This window comes from Micropterus salmoides, unplaced genomic scaffold, assembly GCF_014851395.1.
Source record: "Micropterus salmoides isolate LMB-PRFRI ecotype aquatic unplaced genomic scaffold, ASM1485139v1 Ms_hic_scaffold_2, whole genome shotgun sequence".
Classification (NCBI taxonomy): domain Eukaryota; kingdom Metazoa; phylum Chordata; class Actinopteri; order Centrarchiformes; family Centrarchidae; genus Micropterus; species Micropterus salmoides.
This window is the reverse complement of record NW_024041150.1, coordinates 10,658,713-10,679,258: the sequence shown is the minus strand read 5'-3', so window position 1 is coordinate 10,679,258 and position 20,546 is coordinate 10,658,713. Positions and strand designations below refer to the sequence as shown.

The following is a 20,546-nucleotide window of genomic DNA, read 5'->3' as shown; positions in this document are numbered from 1 at the left end:
TTTTAATAAAACAAAGTCATGTAAAATAGAACTTATTTATAAGATTCAAAATAATAGTAAATGTTCCCTAACATCTCAATGGCCATTCAAACACTATCTGCTCATACCATTTATTCTTACACTCAGTTGCCAGTTTATTAGGTACACCTTGCTAAAACTAAAGCAATTCATGAAGATTATAATGTTGAGTTTTTGCTGAAACTGTTTTAGAGAAGTGTTGATTTAGTAGTCCACCCCATTCCTATAAACAAGGGTAGGCTAAATAATAGAAAGGCCTCTCTGTGTAAGGCAGCACAGTTCACCAGCACCACAAATTTCTTGTGTGGAGGAACCTTCTTTTCTACAGTCTATGGGGAAGAACTGGACTGGGCTGCTCAGAGGCCAGGCCTCTTTCAAATGAAATCAAAAGAAAATTGATAACATACAGAAATATATTTAGAAAAACAAACAATACAAAGGACGTACCAAAAAGAAAACCAAAATAAGAATGAATTAGATATTAAATCTAAAAGTAAAGCGAATAAAGTAGCACGTCAGCTGTATTAAAGTGAATACTGTCAATGGTATGACCAAGTTGTTGATGTGACTATCATCCATGTTATCATTTAGCCTATCATTTAAATATCCAGAGCATTTTCTATATAACATAATAATAAGGCTATAACCCAAATACATCATTCCTGTATTTGCTAAGTCGACTGGCATGTTCATCTCTTATTTAAGTTTGTGCCTTAGAATCCAACAATGTACATAGTGCCTCCAATAATCAGATTATTGTACTAATTGGTTATTACCTCCATCTCAAAAATTCTGTTTATTGCTGTCTTTTTTTGGAGAAAAGGTGAGTGTGTTTTAACCTAGTTAAAGTTCTGAGTGTCCTGCATCCTGTAGGTAATGGCCTCTGTCCAGAGTTACTTCAGGTGGTGTTACTCTTTTAAAACATTTTTTTAGCAGATGTCTGTTTGATTCTAAATATTTTCATAATAAAGGTTATAACTGAATGCCAGAAAGTTTTTGGTATCAGGCATAAAAAGAAGTCTGATGTACTGAAACTGCTGTGCTAAGAGGAAGTTGTATGTTCAGCCTACTCCTCGTGTAACAAACAACCATATTTGGAGGAAACCATTGGAGGGATTATACAATCGTGCCCTAAAAATATTGAACAAAAGGCCTATTGGATAACATCATTGTCACGTCCTCCTGAGAGACCTGAACATGCTCCGTTTTGACTGTACTATATTGCATTTGCAAACGCAGACCTTATCAGGTAGTGTTTGCATGGACATAGTTCTCAGGCTCTGTGACATGACCAGACATTACAAGACTGAGAAAGAAATTCAACTGCAGGGAACTTTAAAATATCATACAGTAAAACATCCTTTGGCCAGACTTCCTTTTGAATCAAGGGCACCAACACCTGGAATCAGCTGCCTATTGAGCTAAAAATAGAACAAAATCATCAAGAATTTAAAATTAAACAGAAAAAGATAATGATTTCTGTAGCCATATGTAGGGGTGGGGTGGTTACAGTGGTAGGTGGGGGGATGTGGGGTTGGTATATATGCTGGAATGTTTTAATGTGTTTGTTTCTTTTACATTTTTAATTTAAAAAGCTCTTCTAGGGACCTTCATTGGAAATAAGCAGTAGCTATTAATGCTGTGATGCATTGCATTTAAAAATAATACAATGAAAAAATCTGTTGTATGTATTTGGGTTGCTTGTTTATTTCCCAATCTTCCTCTTTCTCTGCAGTCATATTTTACAATAATATGTCAAAGATAGATTTAGGCCACTTTATCTCAACACAACGAAGTACCATGTTAATTGCATCTCCTTACGAAGTGAGCCAAAAGGACAAATCGCTCAAAACGAATCACAGCTGATGTAAATGTAGCCTGAGCCTGTCACAGTACAGACAGCAGTTTCATGGTGAACATGTCACATCACTTCCAGGCCTGAGCATCGGATACTGGTGCAGCTCCGGCGTGTTGTGGTTGTGAAGAGGCGGGGCGACCGAGCGAGGCTGACGAGGAAGCACAACCTGATGAGAGGAAACTACAGGACAGCCTGAAAACTCGCCCTACCAGAACCCGCTGACGGGTCCATTTCATCTTCCGACTCCCTATATCAGAGGAAACCCTCCACCCCAGCCCCCAGCGAGCCAGACCGTAAACACTTCTCTGGCGGATGGAGAAACAGGCCGGAGCTGCCGGGGAAGGGGACGGGCCAGGGGCGAGCAGAAGGCCCTGGGGCTCGCCGACCTGCGGACCAGGCGCCGGTGAAACCCCGGAAAGGTGAGTTACCAAGGCTCCACATTACAAGAATATGTCAAAAGTCAATGTGAAAGGTCGTCAAAATACGGTCGTCTTAGTTTTCTATAGCCTATATTATTTCCCGTGAAATCTTACAAAAAAACATTTCCTGAGTCAAGAGGATCATCTGTTTAATTTGGCGTAACTTTAGATCCAACACATAAAACGGATTCTAGACTCTTTGCCAATGAGCAAATGCTACAACATAACGTTACTGCCAGATTTCATCACGTTACTGTGGTTTGGAGTGACGTTAACGTTACAGTAGAATTCAGCTACGAGACAGGAGGCTAACGGTAAGTAAGCTAACAGTGAATGAGCTAACGTTACAGTCTGATCTAAACCACTGTACTGTGTGAATAAGGAGAAGATTAACATTATAGAATAACGTTACAGTCTGATCTAAACCACTGTACTGTAAGAATAAGGAGAAGATTAACATTATAGAATAACGTTACAGTCTGATCTAAACCACTGTACTGTAAGAATAAGGAGAAGATTAACATTATAGAATAACGTTACAGTCTGATCTAAACCACTGTACTGTAAGAATAAGGAGAAGATTAACATTATAGAATAACGTTACAGTCTGATCTAAACCACTGTACTGTAAGAATAAGGAGAAGATTAACATTATAGAATAACGTTACAGTCTGATCTAAACCACTGTACTGTGTGAATAAGGAGAAGATTAACATTATAGAATAACGTTACCAGCCGGCTAGAAAACAGTTAACTAAACTAACGTTAAGTTAACATTAGCTCAGTAAAACAGGCCTAGCTTAGTGTAAAGTAGCTGCCAGTTGCAGACGTCAGTGCGGTATTGTGTTTCCATAGTTAAGCTGTATGATGTATAGACTGAGCAGAGATGCTCCTCTCTGCTCTAACCTACACGCAGACAAACACGGCCGCCATATCGGTAACTTACAGCGAAGCCTGTGGCGGCAGGAGCTCTGTCCGCATTATAACCATCAGAACTCGCTGTGTAACGTTATATGTTTGGTTTGTTATAAATGGCAAACATGTATTTATGATACAAGATAGATGGTTAAATTGGAAATGCATGTTTGCATACCAAAATACTTCATCCTTTGTAGTAACAGTATATTACTATATTATAATAGTTACGCTACGTAAGTAGTTTGAAAGTATATTCTTTTTTCTTACAGCATTGTAAAATGGCTGCCATTGTCTAATTTGGTTCATGATTCTGGAAATAAATAAAGACTTAATAATAAAAAAAAAGACGCAATTACAACAAACCCTAAAGTTAAAAAAACATTTCTTTCATGATTCACAATTCAGTTTTAAAATTGAAATTAATATTTTGCTCATTTAACGTTACACATAACGTTAAGTAACGACAAGTATTATTTACAAAAAAGCCTATATACATTGAATGAGTTGGGTTGTGCAGAGTTGCACTGTTCAGTAATGTAAAACAGTTGTAACAACATAGCTTATTGATAATAATAATTGATATATGTATATGTGTATATGTATGTGTGTGTGTGTGTGTGTGTATATATATGTATATATGTATATATGTATATATATGTGTGTGTGTGTATATATATATATATATATATATATATATATATATATATATATATATATGTGTGTATATATATATTTCTCCAGCACTGATTCCATGAGTACAACAGCAGGGTCATACTGTCATACTCACCACTCTGTTGCTCCCACAAATACTACTTTTTCTAATCACTTTGAGTTTGCCACTATTTTTTGATCACAGCTTAGATGCAACCAAAGAAAAACAACACTTCCTGCAGAAGTTTCACAACAAAAGCACACCAGAAAAGGAAAGGAAGGGATTACATGTCCAATCAGCCACTGAAAGGCTTTTAATGTGAAGCTTCTATGTAGGCAGCTTAACAGCCATTGAGCAGCAGAGTTGATAGAACTGGAACAAAGTAACTTGTTGTAGTTTTCATTTTTCTCATTTCTGTCCATTCAGTCCAACAGGTTCTCACGTAGAGTGGTGTAAACAGCTGATAGCAGCCACCATCTCCAGTCAGATCTCCGGATCAGTCCCACATGACATCGTGAACAGGGACAACAAGGTAGACAACAGACACACTCAAACTGCTGACGGTAATTCTCATCATTTTTGTAACTGGGCTGGGAGAAGACCAGATTTCATGGTAAGCACATGTGTGCTATATATGCCCTTCAGTGTGTGAGCAGAGCTTTTTGCGTTCAGTGTACGTGTACTGTATCACAGCTTCTGTCAGTGTTGACCTGCTGTACAGTCCTATGCTTCTGTCTGTCAGCAGCCTTCACCAAAGCACGTTTGGTTCATTGAAAATCGAACTCTGTCCTCCAACAGTAGACTGGATTGAGAGAAAAAACACATATTTGCATATTACATAAGTAGTAGGTACAGGTGTAACATGATGTGTGTTCACCCTGAGTCATTTGAACTTTGATTTCAAAGAGGTCAGGACATTGTCTTCATCGGTGTCTTTAGGTGGTGTGCGAGTCCAATATGGGTCAACTTTGAGGGCCCCATCTCCTGAACGGTTGAGAGTAGTCATACACATTGTACCTTTAAAGGGTCAGTTTACCCAAACCACAAGACTGCACATGTTTTCATTTAGTGGTTTCTCTCAATTCCGAGTTTGGTTTTATTTGTCCAGGTTTGGAGATATCTGTCTGTGAGATTTCTGCCTCCACCTGATACACTGGAGGTGAATGAAAAATAGTTTGTGGTGTTCACACAATTAGATGTGTCACTTTTCAGAAACAATGGCCCATTTACACAGGTCAGTCCACGGACGTCACTGACAGCACTCATCTCTGGTATTACTTGCTAAGAAGAAGCTCCAATGAGAAGTGTTGACCTCAACTTCTGATCCAGATTAACAGGTAGACTGTCTCTGGAATGAAACTTAGCTGTTAAAATTTAACAAATGTCATTTTTCAGTGCTCTAATTGCCACAAATGATGAGTATTATGGTGGAATTTGGGCCAGATTTAGTGCTGCTCTGTACTGTTATGGAGCACTTCTGTGACTGAAGCACTTTTATGTTGCTTGTTTCTGAATGTGCATTCACAAATATATGTGCTTAGCTGTTCTGCAGCTTTCTGATATTGTAGCAGGTTTCATTTCTTGCATTTGCTTGGATATTTGTATCAGCATAGTTTTTGAGATGGCAGTGCATTTCTCTTATCGCAGTTGGCTGGGCTCTTTGTGTGTTTGCACCTATCTGCCACCAAATACAGAATGGTTACATTGTACTATTTGATGATGTCAGTTTCAATGTCAGATTTGTCACTTTTAATAAAATACAATATTAAACAGTAAGAAAGATGTAAAGGTAACTTCTGTTTCATGTGAGCTACATGTGTTTCATCTGTGTATGGCCTGTGTACTCGTGTCTTGTGTGTTTAACCTCCAGGTTTCCAAGCGGCTGAATCTCAGGGTAAGAGCTGTAGTCTCATCAGCTTGTCTTCTGATAAATATTGTACATTTCAGACACATACACACAGACCTGTGTACTCAGAGCTCAGTTTTAGCCAGTGTGTTGCTTGGTTCAAGGTTGAAACAGCATTCTAACTCTTACTAGCGTCCTTTGTGTGAACCGGGCTGTGACACAGTACATTTGGTGGAAATTTCTGTTTATGGATAAAATACACAGACAGAAATGTCAGTTTTTTAGCTAATCCAGCTAATTAAATACCACCTGACAGATCAGTGTGCTTCACTACACTGATGCTCAGATCATATTAAAGTCCTGTATTGCCATAGTACATATCACAACTAAGTTGACTTGTTAAACGTTATTAGAATACTCCCAGACTGTTTCACATTAGCAGGGATGTGATTGTGTGGCTGAGGTGTATGACTGATACTGCAGATTTGTCAGTGGTGTCTGAGGGTGGAGGTTAGCTTCCGTCACAAACCATCAGCACTTCCTGCATCAGACCCACTGTACACCGCTCAGTGTGCTTCCTTCTCCTTCTTTTCTTTCTCTGTACCTTTCTTCAGGCTTTTTCTTTGTTCTTTACTCCTACACTCTCTCCGTCCGTCTTTCACTGAGGCTTTATTGGCATGAGCATATGAGTAAAAAAACAACATCACCTCAATGTCAAAATCATGACAAACCTCAGAGGTTCAGTGTCCATCTGAAACTCCAGTTTCTACCATTGGAATGGAACTGTAAGAACAAAACCAAAATCCAGCCATTCATCTCTGTGTGACTGTCGTCCCAACAAGTTCTTAGGCGTGCTGGTGGCGTGGCTCAGGGGATTACGATGTCAATCAAGGATCAGAAAGAAGCTTTGGAGCCTGGCTTCAGATTTCAGCCAGCCAACACACGTCAAATACATTATTATGTGAAGGCAGAATATGCACAGTGTCTCTCCCTACAAGCACTGCAAAGAGAGGGGACTGACATAATAACAGCATCTTACATAAAGAGTGTGGTCTAGACCTGCTCTTTATCAAACGCGCAATAAGATAACTGTTGTTGTGATTTGGCTCTATAATAAAATTGAAAAATTGATTGGAATTGAAGTACATATAGAATAATATCTTTTTACTGCATAATCTCTCTCTCTCTTCCTCTTTCTCACACTTTCTCCATGCTGGCTCTACCCTGCAGCAAGATTCACAAGATGAAGGGCTTTGTTACCATGGAGAAAATGATTCTGAGCATCCTTCCAATGCTTTGGCAAGTCTCTCTCTGTCTGTCCTTTCTCCTGTTTATAGTACTTCCTCTTCACACTGTCCTGGTCTGCATGCCTCATCCTCCTCCTCTCCTTCTGTCTCAGCTTTCTTCAGCAAATGACACATATAATATAGAAGTTGTTTTAAAAGACATGTGTTCACCAGACAGGGAGGGTTTATTGAAAGTCAAGATATCTGCGTCTCTCTGAGAACAGAACCCCCCATGCACAGCCAGTATGTAGGATCAAATGAATCACCACACCCTAAAATTAATATAATATTACACGGAATGCATTTTTTCAAAAAACATGGCATGGTTAATATTATACAGTGTTACAAAAATGACACCTTTCAATTCATCTTAATTAGAAGACTAACTCCCGTGTACTACTGACTGAATAGAATGTACTATTAGCCCTACAGCTGTCCCACTACACCACTAAATGGGATGGGTGAGAGCCAGGGGACCTAGGGTCATTATGTCAACTTATGCTTCCTGGTCCTCTCTCCTCCTGTGGAGGATCGTGGAGGATCATGGAGGATCTTCCAGTCCCTTAAATGCACCTTGAGGATATAACGAGGAGTCTTCTGCAGGAGCTAAGAGCAAGGAAACACAGGTGTACCCTACACTAAAGTATTTAATCAGTTTGCGTGATGTATAAATGCAGCACGTTACATGGTGAGATGCAGTAAATGTTCCATCACCTGGTGTCTGATAGATCTAACACTGCAGAGGATATAGACTAATCTAATTGCAAAGTGTTGTGGCTTCACACAAAACTGTTTGTTTCTTATTTTACAATATAATCAACATACACACATGCTTCTGCAGCTATGTGGTGTATTATTGTGCAGATAACAATACTGTATAATGATGATAACAACAAGTAAATAAGTAGCCTAAGTAATCATAGGAAATAACAATGATGCCTACATAAATTGAAGATTTGAAAGGAATATAAAATAATGAAAATCGTTAAGAATAATAATACTGCTAATAATCTACTATGTGAAACAATAACTTATAAATGAATAAAGGTAATAAAAGTCTTTTCACTGGTCCAACAATCACCAGCTGTGGTTTTGGTGGAAATAAATCCTTAATTCACAGTGTTTACATAAAGTTGAAATGTCCTCAGCTTCCCCACATTGCACTACTAGACACATTTTGAGGTAATTCACAATGAGTGTGAACGGGAGGGTTTCATCAGACCTGAAAGACTTTATCAGCAACATGTTCAGTGATACTCAGTTATGTGTCGGTGGTGCAGGTCTAGTTGCTGGTCCGTGAAGGGTGGTGTGGTCCCACTGACTGCTCTGTGCTCTTTACAGAACCTTCCAGCTCTCAGATACGGGGCGCAGGTCAGGATGTTCCAGAACCAGGTTCCTCTGCTACCAGGAGAGACCATCCAAACTACAGGTATGGTCACATTCTGTCTCATCCTGCTGTCCATATTCATCATATGTATAATGTGGTAGACGTATCAGTCATTTTAAAATCTTGATATTGTATTTAAATAACAAATAATTTAATAAATAATGTTACTTACCTGCCAATTAATCAGTTCCTTATAGTTTTTGTGTGTGTGTGTGTGTGTGTGTGTGTGTGTGTGTGTGTGTGTGTGTGTGTGCGCGCGCGCTGATGTGCAGTCAAGGATGTGATGTATATCTGTCCATTCAGCGGTCTGGTTAATGGAACCCTGACCATCACAGACTACAAGCTGTACTTCACAAGTGTGGAAAGGGTACTGCTCGTTTATTATTCACTCAGCTGTGCTTTAATAGCCTTCATTCACAGTCCCAGGACTATTGTTTCTCTCCAGTGTGTGTTAATGTCAGTCTGTGCACATCCAGGAGTCTCCATTCATTCTTGATGTGAACCTGGGAGTCATCAGCAGACTGGAGACCATCAGTGTTCCCAACCAGGGAGAGAACACCAAAGGACTGGAGCTGGTCTGTAAGGTGAATACTGTGCACTGAAACAGATTCTTCAGAAATATACTTTCCCATACCAGATAAATGACTTCTTTGGAATTTTTTAACCAACAAAGATATTCAATTTACCATAATAGAAAAACACCCTTCACGCTGGAAAAGGTGGAACCAGAGATCATGTAATCATTTCAACCATTGGATGAAGAAGTATTCAGATCATTTACTTAAGTAAAAGTACTAATACCACACTGTGAAAATACTCCACTACACGTAGGGCCCTGCATTCAAAACCTTACTGAAATAAAGTATATATATATATATATATTATCAGCAAAATGTCCTTAAAGCATACTATAATACCTGCTGCACATTAATATGTGTATGTTGCATTTTGTCCTGAGAGAACCATGTATGTCTAAAAAGTCATGAGCTCAGAAACACAGCCTGTTTCCAGCTTTGTGTTGATGCAAAGGGGGTTAAATATTTTATTTAGCTGAAGACATTCACAAACATTCACATTCAAAATCACCACACAGGGGATGAAAAATGTAATGTAATCTGAAAAGTAGCTAGTGACTCGAGCTGTCAGACAAATGTAGCGGAGTTACAGGTGCAGTGTTTGTATCTAAAACGTAGTGGAGGAGAAGTATAAAGTTGGCATAAAATTGATATACTCAAGTACATTGGCAGTTCTTAAGTTCAATAATGGTGTGAGTTTACTTTACATTCCCTCAGTGATTTCAACAATAGTTGTGAAGAGTCTGCAGTTTCTGTTGCCACTGATGACTGACCTGTCATGTTCTCTCTGCATCAGGACATGAGGAGTCCCAGGTTTGCCTATAAGACGGAGGACAGCCATCCAGATGTGGTGGAGGTGATGGCCAAACATGCCTTCCCCCTCTCCCACAACCTGGTCAGTGTCATTCAGATGTTTTTATTAATATTGGCTAGATATGATGTGTGGGTTCAGTATGTTGTGCTGCAAGGCTTCCATACATGGCTTTAACATATAGATATAGAGTAGAATGAACTCTATACTAGGCTAGGGCCAGTTTAGCTGGTATCACATGATTTATACTTTTATGTAAGTCTTCCAACATTGTGTACATCTGTTAAAAAAAAGGTGTGTGTGTGCGTAGGCGTGTGTGTGTTTGTGTGTGTGTGCGTGGGCGTGTGTGTGTCGCTCAATACTGAAATCACAATAATTGATGTTACAGCATCATTTGATGTTCTTCTAAGCAGCAGTAGTATTTGTTGTTGCTTAAAAATAAAATATATTGTGTGTGGAAAAAAAATTGATGTTTTTTAGCCAGACATTTAAAAATAACACATTTAAGGTCATGAAAAGGTGAAAATCTCAAACCTGCCCATGCCTACTCTATACAAATGTTACGATGACAACATAGGCTAGTTATGTTAAGTTACATTTCACACTGTCTCCAGGATGTTTTCCAATTATTTTAAACCTTAAAATTGGACCTAAGGACGATTTTCACTTCTGCACAGTTGAGGTCAGCTTGTTAACTGCACGTTAGGGCTGGGCAATAAAACAATAATGATAATTATCGCAATATAATTTTCCTCAATATCAATATAATTAATGTTCAATATATCGTCAATAAATATTTGGTTTAATTCATATGAATAATGAACAAATTAGCACTTCATTTTTCTGTAAAATATTTATTTTATTGCGGAAAAGGGACTGAAAAAACATTTACTTATCATATTTGTTAAATTTATTTTTATCATAATAGTTTTGAATGTTCTCCCTCAGTGATCCCCTGTTTAGCATCAAGTGTTTGTCCCATTCTGACCATAAAGAAATTTTAACCATATAATTAACCTTCTGGTTTCTTCAATTTTCTCTCAGGAGCAAAAATCAGCCTTTAAACTTGAAAGAAATAACGACTTGACATTTACCTTGATAATTATCGATATCGAATGATATGAAATGTTTTTATCGTGATAACATTTTTGGCCGTATCGCCCAGCCCTACTGCACGTAAATGCCTGAACCATCATATTTCCGTTTGATCTTGACTGAATGCTAACATACAACCTCTGGCAGCCCCTGTTTGCCTTTATATACAAGGAGCAGTTTCCTGTAGATGGCTGGAAGGTTTACGACCCAACAGCAGAGTACAAACGTCTGGTAAGTGCACACCAGCCGTAACACTGACTCTGTCGCTGTCAGATCCATCTCTCACAACACACAAGAAGTCTGAGGCTAAAGCATAACTATTCATACTAGAATTATAAAACCATCTAAGTGTATTGGCCAAATTGTGGTTGGTATGAGCATGATGGCATTTTGACATGATAATGTTCGTATGAGTTCACTGCATAGCTTTATATATCCTCACTTTCTCTTTTCAGTGCAAATACTTTTTATTTGTTTTTATTTTCGTTTTTTTGTTGCTGTCAGTGAAACTCAACACATTTTTCACCTTAAACGCTTGTGCCCCTGAGAAGCTGGAAGACTTAAACTTCTGTGCAGGACGTGTTGAGTTTTATTGACGGTAGCTTAAGAATGTTTGAAAAACTGCTAAATGGAAGTGACTGGATAATTAGTGAATAAAAAGAGTGTTTTTGTTAGAGGAAAGAACCTCAGAGCAGCAGAGTTTCTGTCATTTCTCAAGTAGAAATTTCAAACATTTGCTGGTTCCAGCTTAAATGTGAGGCTTTTTGTCACTGATGAGCGTAAATGAAGAGTGTTTGGGTTTTGAACTACTGTATCACTGAACTGTCTCTTTAACCACATCACACACATGTAGGCTATTCTATGTGACCTCCTTTAGATAACTAATGTAACATTGTTTGACTTCCATTCCCTGAAACTGTCTGGAGCCCCCCCGGGGAGGCCAGCCTCACACGTTGAAAATGTCAGGTTGGAATATACTTTATCATTGTCATACACATTTTTTCGTTTTGTCAGGGCCTCCCTAATGAGAGCTGGACCATCAGTAAGATGAACAGCACCTATGAGCTGTGTGACACGTATCCCTCCATTCTGGTCATCCCCACTAACATCACTGATGAAGACATCAAACGAGTGGCTGTGTTCAGAGCCAAACACCGCATACCGGTCAGTGAGAGGAGACACATGTCCACTACAGACGGTTTGATGACATTCTTTGGATTAAGTGCAGTATTTGTAATAAAAGGTCAAGTCTGTTAGACTGGGAGCCAGACCAGTCGGCCAAGCTGGTGTTTCATGTGCTCTGGTCAACAACGCACCAGACTCACTGAACTCACATCAAACTGTCAAACTAGGCAGAAGTGTTGTAGCTGTGACTCTAAAGTGAGTTGGGGGGTTATAGGTTGGCGTAAAATCCGTTTTATTAATAATATTTGTAAAGACAGATTTTACTCACACATGTTGGTAATGCACTCCAGGCGCTCTGCTCTGGATCGAGGAGGGATAAAATAGAGTAAGATAAGATGGACAAGCATGTGGACACAGGGAATGTGACTGTTTTTTCCCCTTTGCAGTTCCCCCCAAACAATTTAGGAAGATAGAAATAGACATACAGCTAAAAACAAGCACAACAAAGCTGAACAAGATATGAAAAATAAATGATTATGTACACCGTTCAGCCATAACATTCTGACCACTGACAGGTGAAGTGAGTAACACTGATCATCCCGTTTCCATGGCACCTGTCAGTGGGTGGGAGATATTAGGCAGCAAGTGAACATTGTGTCCTCATAGCTGATGTGTTAGAAGCAGGAAAAATGGGCAAGCATAAGGATTTGAGCGACTTTGACAAGGGCCAGATTAGGCTTATTCTGATTGGATCGGCTAAAGGGATGATCAGTGACTGTTTTTTCATGCGCATTAAGGCAATTTTAACTAATCAGAACTAAGATGACATAAAAAGTCTCTAAAATCTGCACCCCACTGCAGTGTTTCCCATACACTGATTTATTTGTGGTGACACGGCACGCCACAATATCAACGCTGACCGCCACATGTACTATTAAATAGGAGTAAATTCAAGAAGTTAGTCTGTGTTCTTAACACAACGCTGTCAATGTCAGAGACCCACCTTCAAATAAGTTATAAGCAAGCATGTAAGGAGCCTAGCTAATAAGTATAGCTATGTTAACATTAGAATACAGCTGGATTGTCGAGGTTAGCACACTGTACATAGCTGCTGTTCAATATCGAATGCACCCCCCATCCGTGCGCGGCGCCAGAGTTACATGGTAATTCTGTGGGAAACGCTGCACTGTGCATTTACAGATGTTTCTGGTGGTTTCTCTTAAAGCTAATAAGCCTGTTTCTTCCATGCTGGCATTTCACTGACACGCTGCAGTGTAACCCCACCCCCCTGGCAATCAGATCGCTAATCCGTGATCTGAAGTAGCCATGATCAGACGATCGCCCAGCCAGATTGTGATGGCTGACGACTGGGTCAGAACTGAACATGTGGTTTTAAATGTATAAACCCAGTGCTGGTGAACATGATCACCATTGTTGGAAAACTTTTCATCTTCAACATTAACCCAGAGAATAGCTTAATAACAATTTGAATGATTTAATCTGATGTAAAATATTATTGTACAGTGGAGCAACGGTGGTGGTGATAAACTGATGAATTCAGTTGACAGACTGTACTTTGATGTACAGTGTCATCTCTTCATTATTACTCAGTCATTATTATAGTGTAATTAATATTAGGGTAATTAGATGGATGAAATTGTAATAAAGAATAACGATATTCTGGGGAGGGGAGTGCAAAATAATTTAGCAATCAGTTGTGGGGGTAGCAGCTGCAGACAGGGAGTGTTCCAGCCCGGAGCTCACAGTGTTCAGATGGTTTTAGCAGGTGACAGAGCTGAACCACAGATAGGATATCGAGCAGCTAAACAACAGGTAGACCTGCTGCGGAGATCAGGCTTTGGTTCGCCCCTGGTAGCGCATTGACACCCAGTACCTGCAGTCCTCGTAGGCAATTTAGCACCCAATGCTACAGACAAGGCAGGATGTGAGAGATGGAAAAAAACTCAAATTCCACAACTGATTCCTAAAATATTGGTATTGTAGCTGCAGTATATTATTTGCTAAGGTGTGTAAGATTTGTGTAGGTGTGAAGGAATCTTAAAATTTGAAGGATCAGTCGGGTGTTACTTTATATTTTCCTTGTTTTCAACAAATCACATGAAGATATATATTTTCTACCCCTGCCTCTCAGCTGCGAGCCCATTACTTCCTACTGAAGGCTAAAATCTTAATCAGTGGCTTACAAATATATCTGTGAGTATCTGAGGCAGCAGGACGGTCTGTTGGATTGAGTGAGAATAAACTACAGTGTGTGCTCGCTCATAGTGATGAAGGAACATGTTTTCTTCTCCCCCTGGTCCTGCTCTTTCTACAGGTCTTGTCCTGGATTCACCCAGAGTCTCAGGCCACCATCGTACGCTGCAGCCAGCCGTTAGTCGGACCTTCAGACCGTCGCTGTAAAGAGGACGAACGCTATCTCCAAATCATCATGGATGCCAACGCCCAATCCCACAAGCTCACCATCTTTGATGCCCGGCAGAACAGTGTAGCAGACACCAACAAGGTTTAAACAGAAAGATGCATCTAGTTTTCCTGTTGCGTCTCTCTCTCTCTCTCCTCACCTTCATGTTGTAGGTTGACTGGATTTGTTCTCTTCTCATTCCCTCCACCACATACAGGCAAAGGACGGAGGGTATGAAAATGAGAGTTTCTACCCAAACATGGAGCTGAACTTCCTGGAAATCCCCAACATCCATGTGATGAGGGAGTCTCTGAGGAAGATGAAGGACGTGGTTTATCCCACCATAGATGAAGCCCACTGGCACTCTGCTATTGACCAGACGCACTGGCTTGAGTACATCCGGGTAAATCACACACACTACAACACACAAAGAAGAACTGCTGATCAGCTGTAGAAACTTCCCAGTTAACATGTGTGGCCTGTGTGTAGCTGTTATTAGCAGGAGCAGCAAAGATAGCTGATAAGCTGGAGTCTGGGAAGACGTCTGTGGTGGTTCACTGCAGTGACGGCTGGGACCGAACGGCTCAGCTCACCTCTCTGGCCATGCTGATGCTGGACAGTCACTACCGCACTCTCAGAGGATTCCAGGTCACACCATACATCACAACATCAACTACATAGTATAGTCTTCACCTGCACAACATAATAATATACTGTATGTCTGTGTCTGCAGGTTCTGGTGGAGAAGGAGTGGATTAGTTTTGGACACAAGTTTGCTGCTGTAAGGAGTTATTCTTGCTACATATTCATTAATTATCAAAAATAAATCTTCTCAACATACATATGCAAATAAATAGTTTTTTGAGCTGCTTCTGTAAGTCTGGGCGTTCAGTAAACTTTGCCATCAGTTTTGAAATCCCAATTAAATTCTTGCAAAAATATGAATCATGTACATCCTACTAGTTACGGGAAGTTGTGTTCTCCCAAACCAGACACACAAGTGTACTGAAAAACACTAAATCATTTTCAAAAGTGTACAGCTGCACCTTAAAAAAACGAAACATTTTCTATCTAGTTGTTTGAGATGCACCTGTAAACCCTGTTGCCAGACATATACTCGCTGTGTAGGGAAATGCAAGTAAAAAAAACTTTAAAACTTAAAACAGTACATTAAGAAAACATGTAACAACCGTCAGTCAGCACATCCTAAAAACCACAGTGCACAGTATGACAAGAGATTAAAAATAAAAACCGCTGAATCAGTAAGAAAAAATAATTCAACAAAGTAAAGCATACAAAAATGAAAGCTCAGTTGTGTACAGTGCTTATTGCTAGTTCCTTAGAGACAAATGTAGAAATGAGTTTGTGCCCACTGGAACAGTGGAAATATATCCCCAGATCTGACCCTTCATGTGAAGGAGAACTCCCTTCATTGTGTGCAGGCTCTCCCTCAGACTGCTGCATGGAAAAGTAGATCTAATCTAAGGCTTCCTGCCAATCACCTTCAATGTATTTCATTACGCAAATCTGACTTATGAAATATTTGACAGCTTCTACACTTCAGAGCAGCATATGTATAAAATGCTTTCCAACAAGATTTGTAATTGATTCTTGAAACCAACCAAAAACAGGATAAAGACGTGATGCTACACATGTCAAATTAAAATAATTTGCAACAAATTGACCACAGAGAAGAAAGTTATCGTTTGTTTTTGAACACATAGCCAACATACATGTATGAGATGTACAGCCAGTCGTATGTGCTTCTGGTTGTCTTCATGTTGAATACTTATTACACACACGTAGAGAACTCTGATGTGTGTGCTGCCTCACGTGTCTGCATTGTTGTCTGTGTTGCAGCGTGTGGGTCACGGTGATGAAAACCATGCTAACTCAGAGCGCTCGCCTCTCTTCGTCCAGTTCATTGATTGTGTTTGGCAGATGACTCGCCAGGTCAGTCTCCACTCTGCTGAACCAGGACATGTCAGAACCAGGCCTGAGTATAGGAGTCTTTACTCATTTTCATGAAGCAGCATGCTAAAAGTATACATGTATATGCTCAGCCAATCAGGTTTAGCCTTTTCATGTGGACGTGGGCTCAATTGTGGACACTTAGAAGCTGCCACTCTGCACTCATAATCACTTCTGTTCTTCTGACTACAGTTCCCAGCTGCCTTTGAGTTCAATGAGCTGTTCCTGATCACAGTGCTGGACCACCTCTACAGCTGTCTGTTTGGTACATTCCTCTACAACAGTGAACAGGAGAGGGCAGCAGAGGTACGTACCGTTCTGTTAACAAGGGTAGCGACTCTGTAAGAGCCATGTCAGATGAATCTCTTCTCCTGTCCTGTGTAGGACGTGCAGACCAAAGCTGTGTCCCTGTGGTCCTACATCAACAGGTAAGATACTTCCCACGTTGAAGTTATAGTGAGTGGAGTGAATGACTGGAGTGACTCTCTGACTGTTCAGTGTTGTCCCCTCCCAGCCAGCCTGAGGACTTCACCAACCCCTTCTATGTGGACTATGAGCACCATGTTCTGTATCCGCTGGTTTCCTCCAGACATCTGGAGCTGTGGAGCAGCTACTACGCCCGCTGGAACCCACGCATGAGACCACAGGTACCCTGCCTCTGTGGTTGGTGATGGAGGATGGGTTTTCCTCTTTGAAGCAGGGATGTAGAGGTTTGGTGGAGTTAGTCTTAACAGCTAGCTCAGTCTGAAGAGGAGAAGAACCAGCCTCTCGATTTACAGCAGCAACAGCTAACTGACAAAAAAAAGGGAAGTGATCAACTAGCCAGCCAGCTGACTTCCTGCCGGCAACAGGAAGTCCGTTTAATCAGTGAAACATTAAAACAGCAACCACAGAAAGAAACAGGCTGAGCAGTAAGTATGTCACAATTCAGTGTAGGGCTGTCCCCGTCGATTCATGTGTGTTTGTGCGCGCCGATTGCGAGGAACCGCAGGTCTATTTGAAGTAACTTTATTAAAAACGATATAATATTCTTTGTTTGGTTCATCAACGGTGATAAATGATCTGAACGTCCCGCGAGGTGCGGACAACTGGAAACAACTCTGTGAAGCTCTGTCTCTTCAGCAAGTGTTCCTCTTCTGCCACTACACACACACACAGAGACGCTACGCCCACACGTGCTCACATGAATTGTAACCCTAACCTAATTGTGGATTTATTTACGCATTTTAAAAACATTTATTAAAAGTTTTTTGTGACAGTAGTGTTACCGCTTCACTTCCACAGACATTTGGTCGTAACTTAAGGCACTGTGTTCTCCTGAGAGCTCATCAGAAAGTATTGTGGCCACGGCCATTGCATCATAACATGATTACTTTCATTATTGTGATGTTATTGTTATTGTTATTACAACTTTAGTCACATCTTTGTATCAGAAGGAAAAACCGTTTTACTCATTTACTCAAATCAGGATATTTTTTGTGAAATGAAACTTTCACGCATGATATTGAATTTTAACTCATAATATTACAGTTTTATTTATGTTATAATATTATGTCTTCTCTTTGACTGGTGACTTTAATCTCATGATAAGCTTAGACTCTGTAAAGTCTATGATATTACAAACCTTTTTCTCAAAAAAATTAAATTTTATTATTATTTTTAATGACAACTGCAACTAACGGTTATTTTAATCATTCATTAATCTGCAGTTTATTTTAGCAATTAATCATTTCATTCATAAAATGTCAGAAAATAGTCAAAAAGTCCACCCCAGTTTCCAAGGCGACGTCATCTGACCACCAGTCGGAAACCCACATCTATTCAGTTTACTGTCATGTGATCACGTCAGATATTTCCATTTGAAATGCTGGAAACATTCTGAACATTCTGGCACGTGTCGGTTGTTTCACCTCGAAACTTAAGGACAAGAATAAGAGGAGAGCTTTAGTCACTGACGCCGGGACTGTGTGATGTGTTTCAGGTGCCGGTGCACCAGACACTGAAGGAGTTGCTGATCCTCAGAGAGGAGCTCCAGAGGAGGGTGGAGGAGCTGCAGAGAGAGGCCTCCTCTCACTCCCTGTCCTCCTCCACTGAACACTCCCCCTCACACAAAACAGGAACTCCACTGCACACTGTGGTCTGACACACACACACACACACACACACACACACACACACACACACACACACACACACACAGTTCAATCCATGTTTTAGCCTAGGTATAAGTACTGAAGATGAGAGTGTTTACAGTGTGAGGGAGGCTTTACAGATACATTCCTAAACACAAACATCTCTATGTATGTTTTTAGCAAAGTGAACCGATCTCCTTCAGGTGTCTGTGAAGTGAAACAAAGTATTTAAAGAGAGTATTAAAAACTAGCTTGTTACCTAATTCAGTGGTTCTCTAACTTTTTCTGCCATTTCCCCCCCCCCACCACACATAAACAGATCATTAACAATAGTGGAGCAACAAATCAAAAAGATGATGGATTCAATAAATGAAAGGATTCAGGTCAGCACTATAGCCTCAGCCAACTCATAAATAAATCTTACATGTTCATTCAACTTAGTTGCGCTCCATATTTTTGTTCTGGTTGTCCAAGTCCCCCTAGTAGTGGTTCTGTGTTGTCCCGGGGGGGCCAACACCCCAGTTTGAGAACCATTGAGCTAATAGAACCTTCCTATGCTTATTATTTATATTATTTAAAAATTCAGAAATGCCAGCTCACCCTGTACTATGGGAATCTTCTGATCCCCTTCAGACTTGATTCTCAGTTCAGTAAAGTGTTTTTATTTTTGTATGAAGAATTTCTACTCTTTGTCTCAGGGCTCTGTTAGTCACATGAGTGCAGGAGGTGGCCAGTAACATATTCCAAATGACTGCAGTTAGCTGGAGTGCTGAACTAAAGTCACTGCATGATCCCTCACACTTTCCCTGTCTCACACTGTCTGAGTGATCCCAGCTCCGTCACTGAGAGACGGCTGTGTTTCCCCTCTTCATTACCTGCACACTGCTTTATTGTACATGTTTTTTGTTTCTTTTACGTTGTGTATGTGCCAACCATGTCCCAGGTCCCACATCCCCAAAGTGTGCTTTTCTGTTCTTCTCTCATTGCCAACCACTTTGTCCTTTACTGCATAAAATCACTTGAATTCCTACTCAGTGTTTCTCACAAGTGAAGTAAAGGTCTGTGTATGTCGAGCTCTTCTGAAACTATAAACTGTGTGGATTCACTGACTGAAAGAAGCACATTTTGGTACATTTAAAGCCATGTTCAAACATCAGAGTGTGCTGTGTGATTTAGATTTTTAGAACAGCCAAGATTTTCCAGCCCAAACCTTCAAAAATGCAGCTGAACTACATTCAGAAGAAATCACTGTCAGATACTCTGTCATTATGTCCAAAACATACCTGTTTTGAAGATAATCCACTGACCCCTAATAGATAACTGTTCCATTGGTGTGTTTCTGATGAGTAGCAGGCACCTCAGCCTCTGGCTGAATGTGAAGTATACCAGTACAACCATTTACTGACGGAGGTTTTGACTTCTTAAGTTTCCTTTCTTTACGAGTGTGGAGATGAGTGATGACCACGACAGAGCCGCTGTGGTTCTGTGTTGGTTCCTCTCATGTCTAAGGTGCTTTATGAGAGGTTTTTGGCAGGTTTCACTGCATACCTAGAAGAAACTGCAGTGAAAAAGTGCTTTCTGTTACAGTAGTGCCGTGCCAGCCGATCATGAAAACTATCACATGACCAGCCAATAATATGAGTGCTAATCATGGTTCCAACTGTCCTCATGTTGCCTTAATTTCAGAGTGCGGTTATTTACAGTAACTAACAGGTGAGCTAAACAGATCAATCCTCTGTGTTCCAAGAACCAAATTAGCTGGATGGGAATGAACAGGATAACTTTAGCTGGCTAACATCATGCCTGGATTAGTTAAACCACACAAGAGCAGGACACACATCAGTTTAACCCTCTCACACCGGTCTTATTTTTTGTATTGTACAGTGTTTTGACATCCCATTATTCTAATGTAATATAACCTATAAATCACACTGTCTACCTGTGGCATGGGATCATGTGAATCGTGTCTTTTGACAATGTAATTAATGTGTCTGTCAATTTCCATTTTAAAAATAAATAAATAAAATTCAA

At 40.1% G+C, this 20,546-nt stretch overlaps 1 protein-coding gene across 15 annotated transcripts; it reads left to right on the top strand.

Annotated features, from left to right (window-relative positions):
* Window positions 1-1,960: 1,960 nt before the first annotated feature.
* mtmr1a (myotubularin related protein 1a) lies at window positions 1,961-20,540 on the top strand. 15 transcript variants are annotated; one of them, XM_038731085.1, is made up of 20 exons: window positions 1,961-2,295; window positions 4,292-4,478; window positions 5,736-5,759; window positions 6,942-7,010; window positions 8,339-8,426; window positions 8,657-8,751; window positions 8,861-8,968; window positions 9,756-9,854; window positions 11,013-11,096; window positions 11,880-12,029; window positions 14,326-14,514; window positions 14,630-14,815; window positions 14,902-15,060; window positions 15,146-15,193; window positions 16,273-16,365; window positions 16,576-16,689; window positions 16,768-16,811; window positions 16,898-17,030; window positions 18,365-18,525; window positions 18,572-20,540. In XM_038731085.1, coding segments are annotated over exons 1-20 (2,139 nt in total). In that variant the 5' UTR covers window positions 1,961-2,188; the 3' UTR covers window positions 18,573-20,540. The 15 variants fall into 15 exon arrangements, with proteins under 15 accessions (XP_038587013.1, XP_038587012.1, XP_038587016.1 ...); XM_038731084.1 differs by having other exon boundaries at window positions 1,962-2,295; window positions 18,365-20,540; XM_038731088.1 differs by having other exon boundaries at window positions 1,964-2,295; window positions 4,292-4,397; window positions 18,365-20,540.
* Window positions 20,541-20,546: the final 6 nt, after the last annotated feature.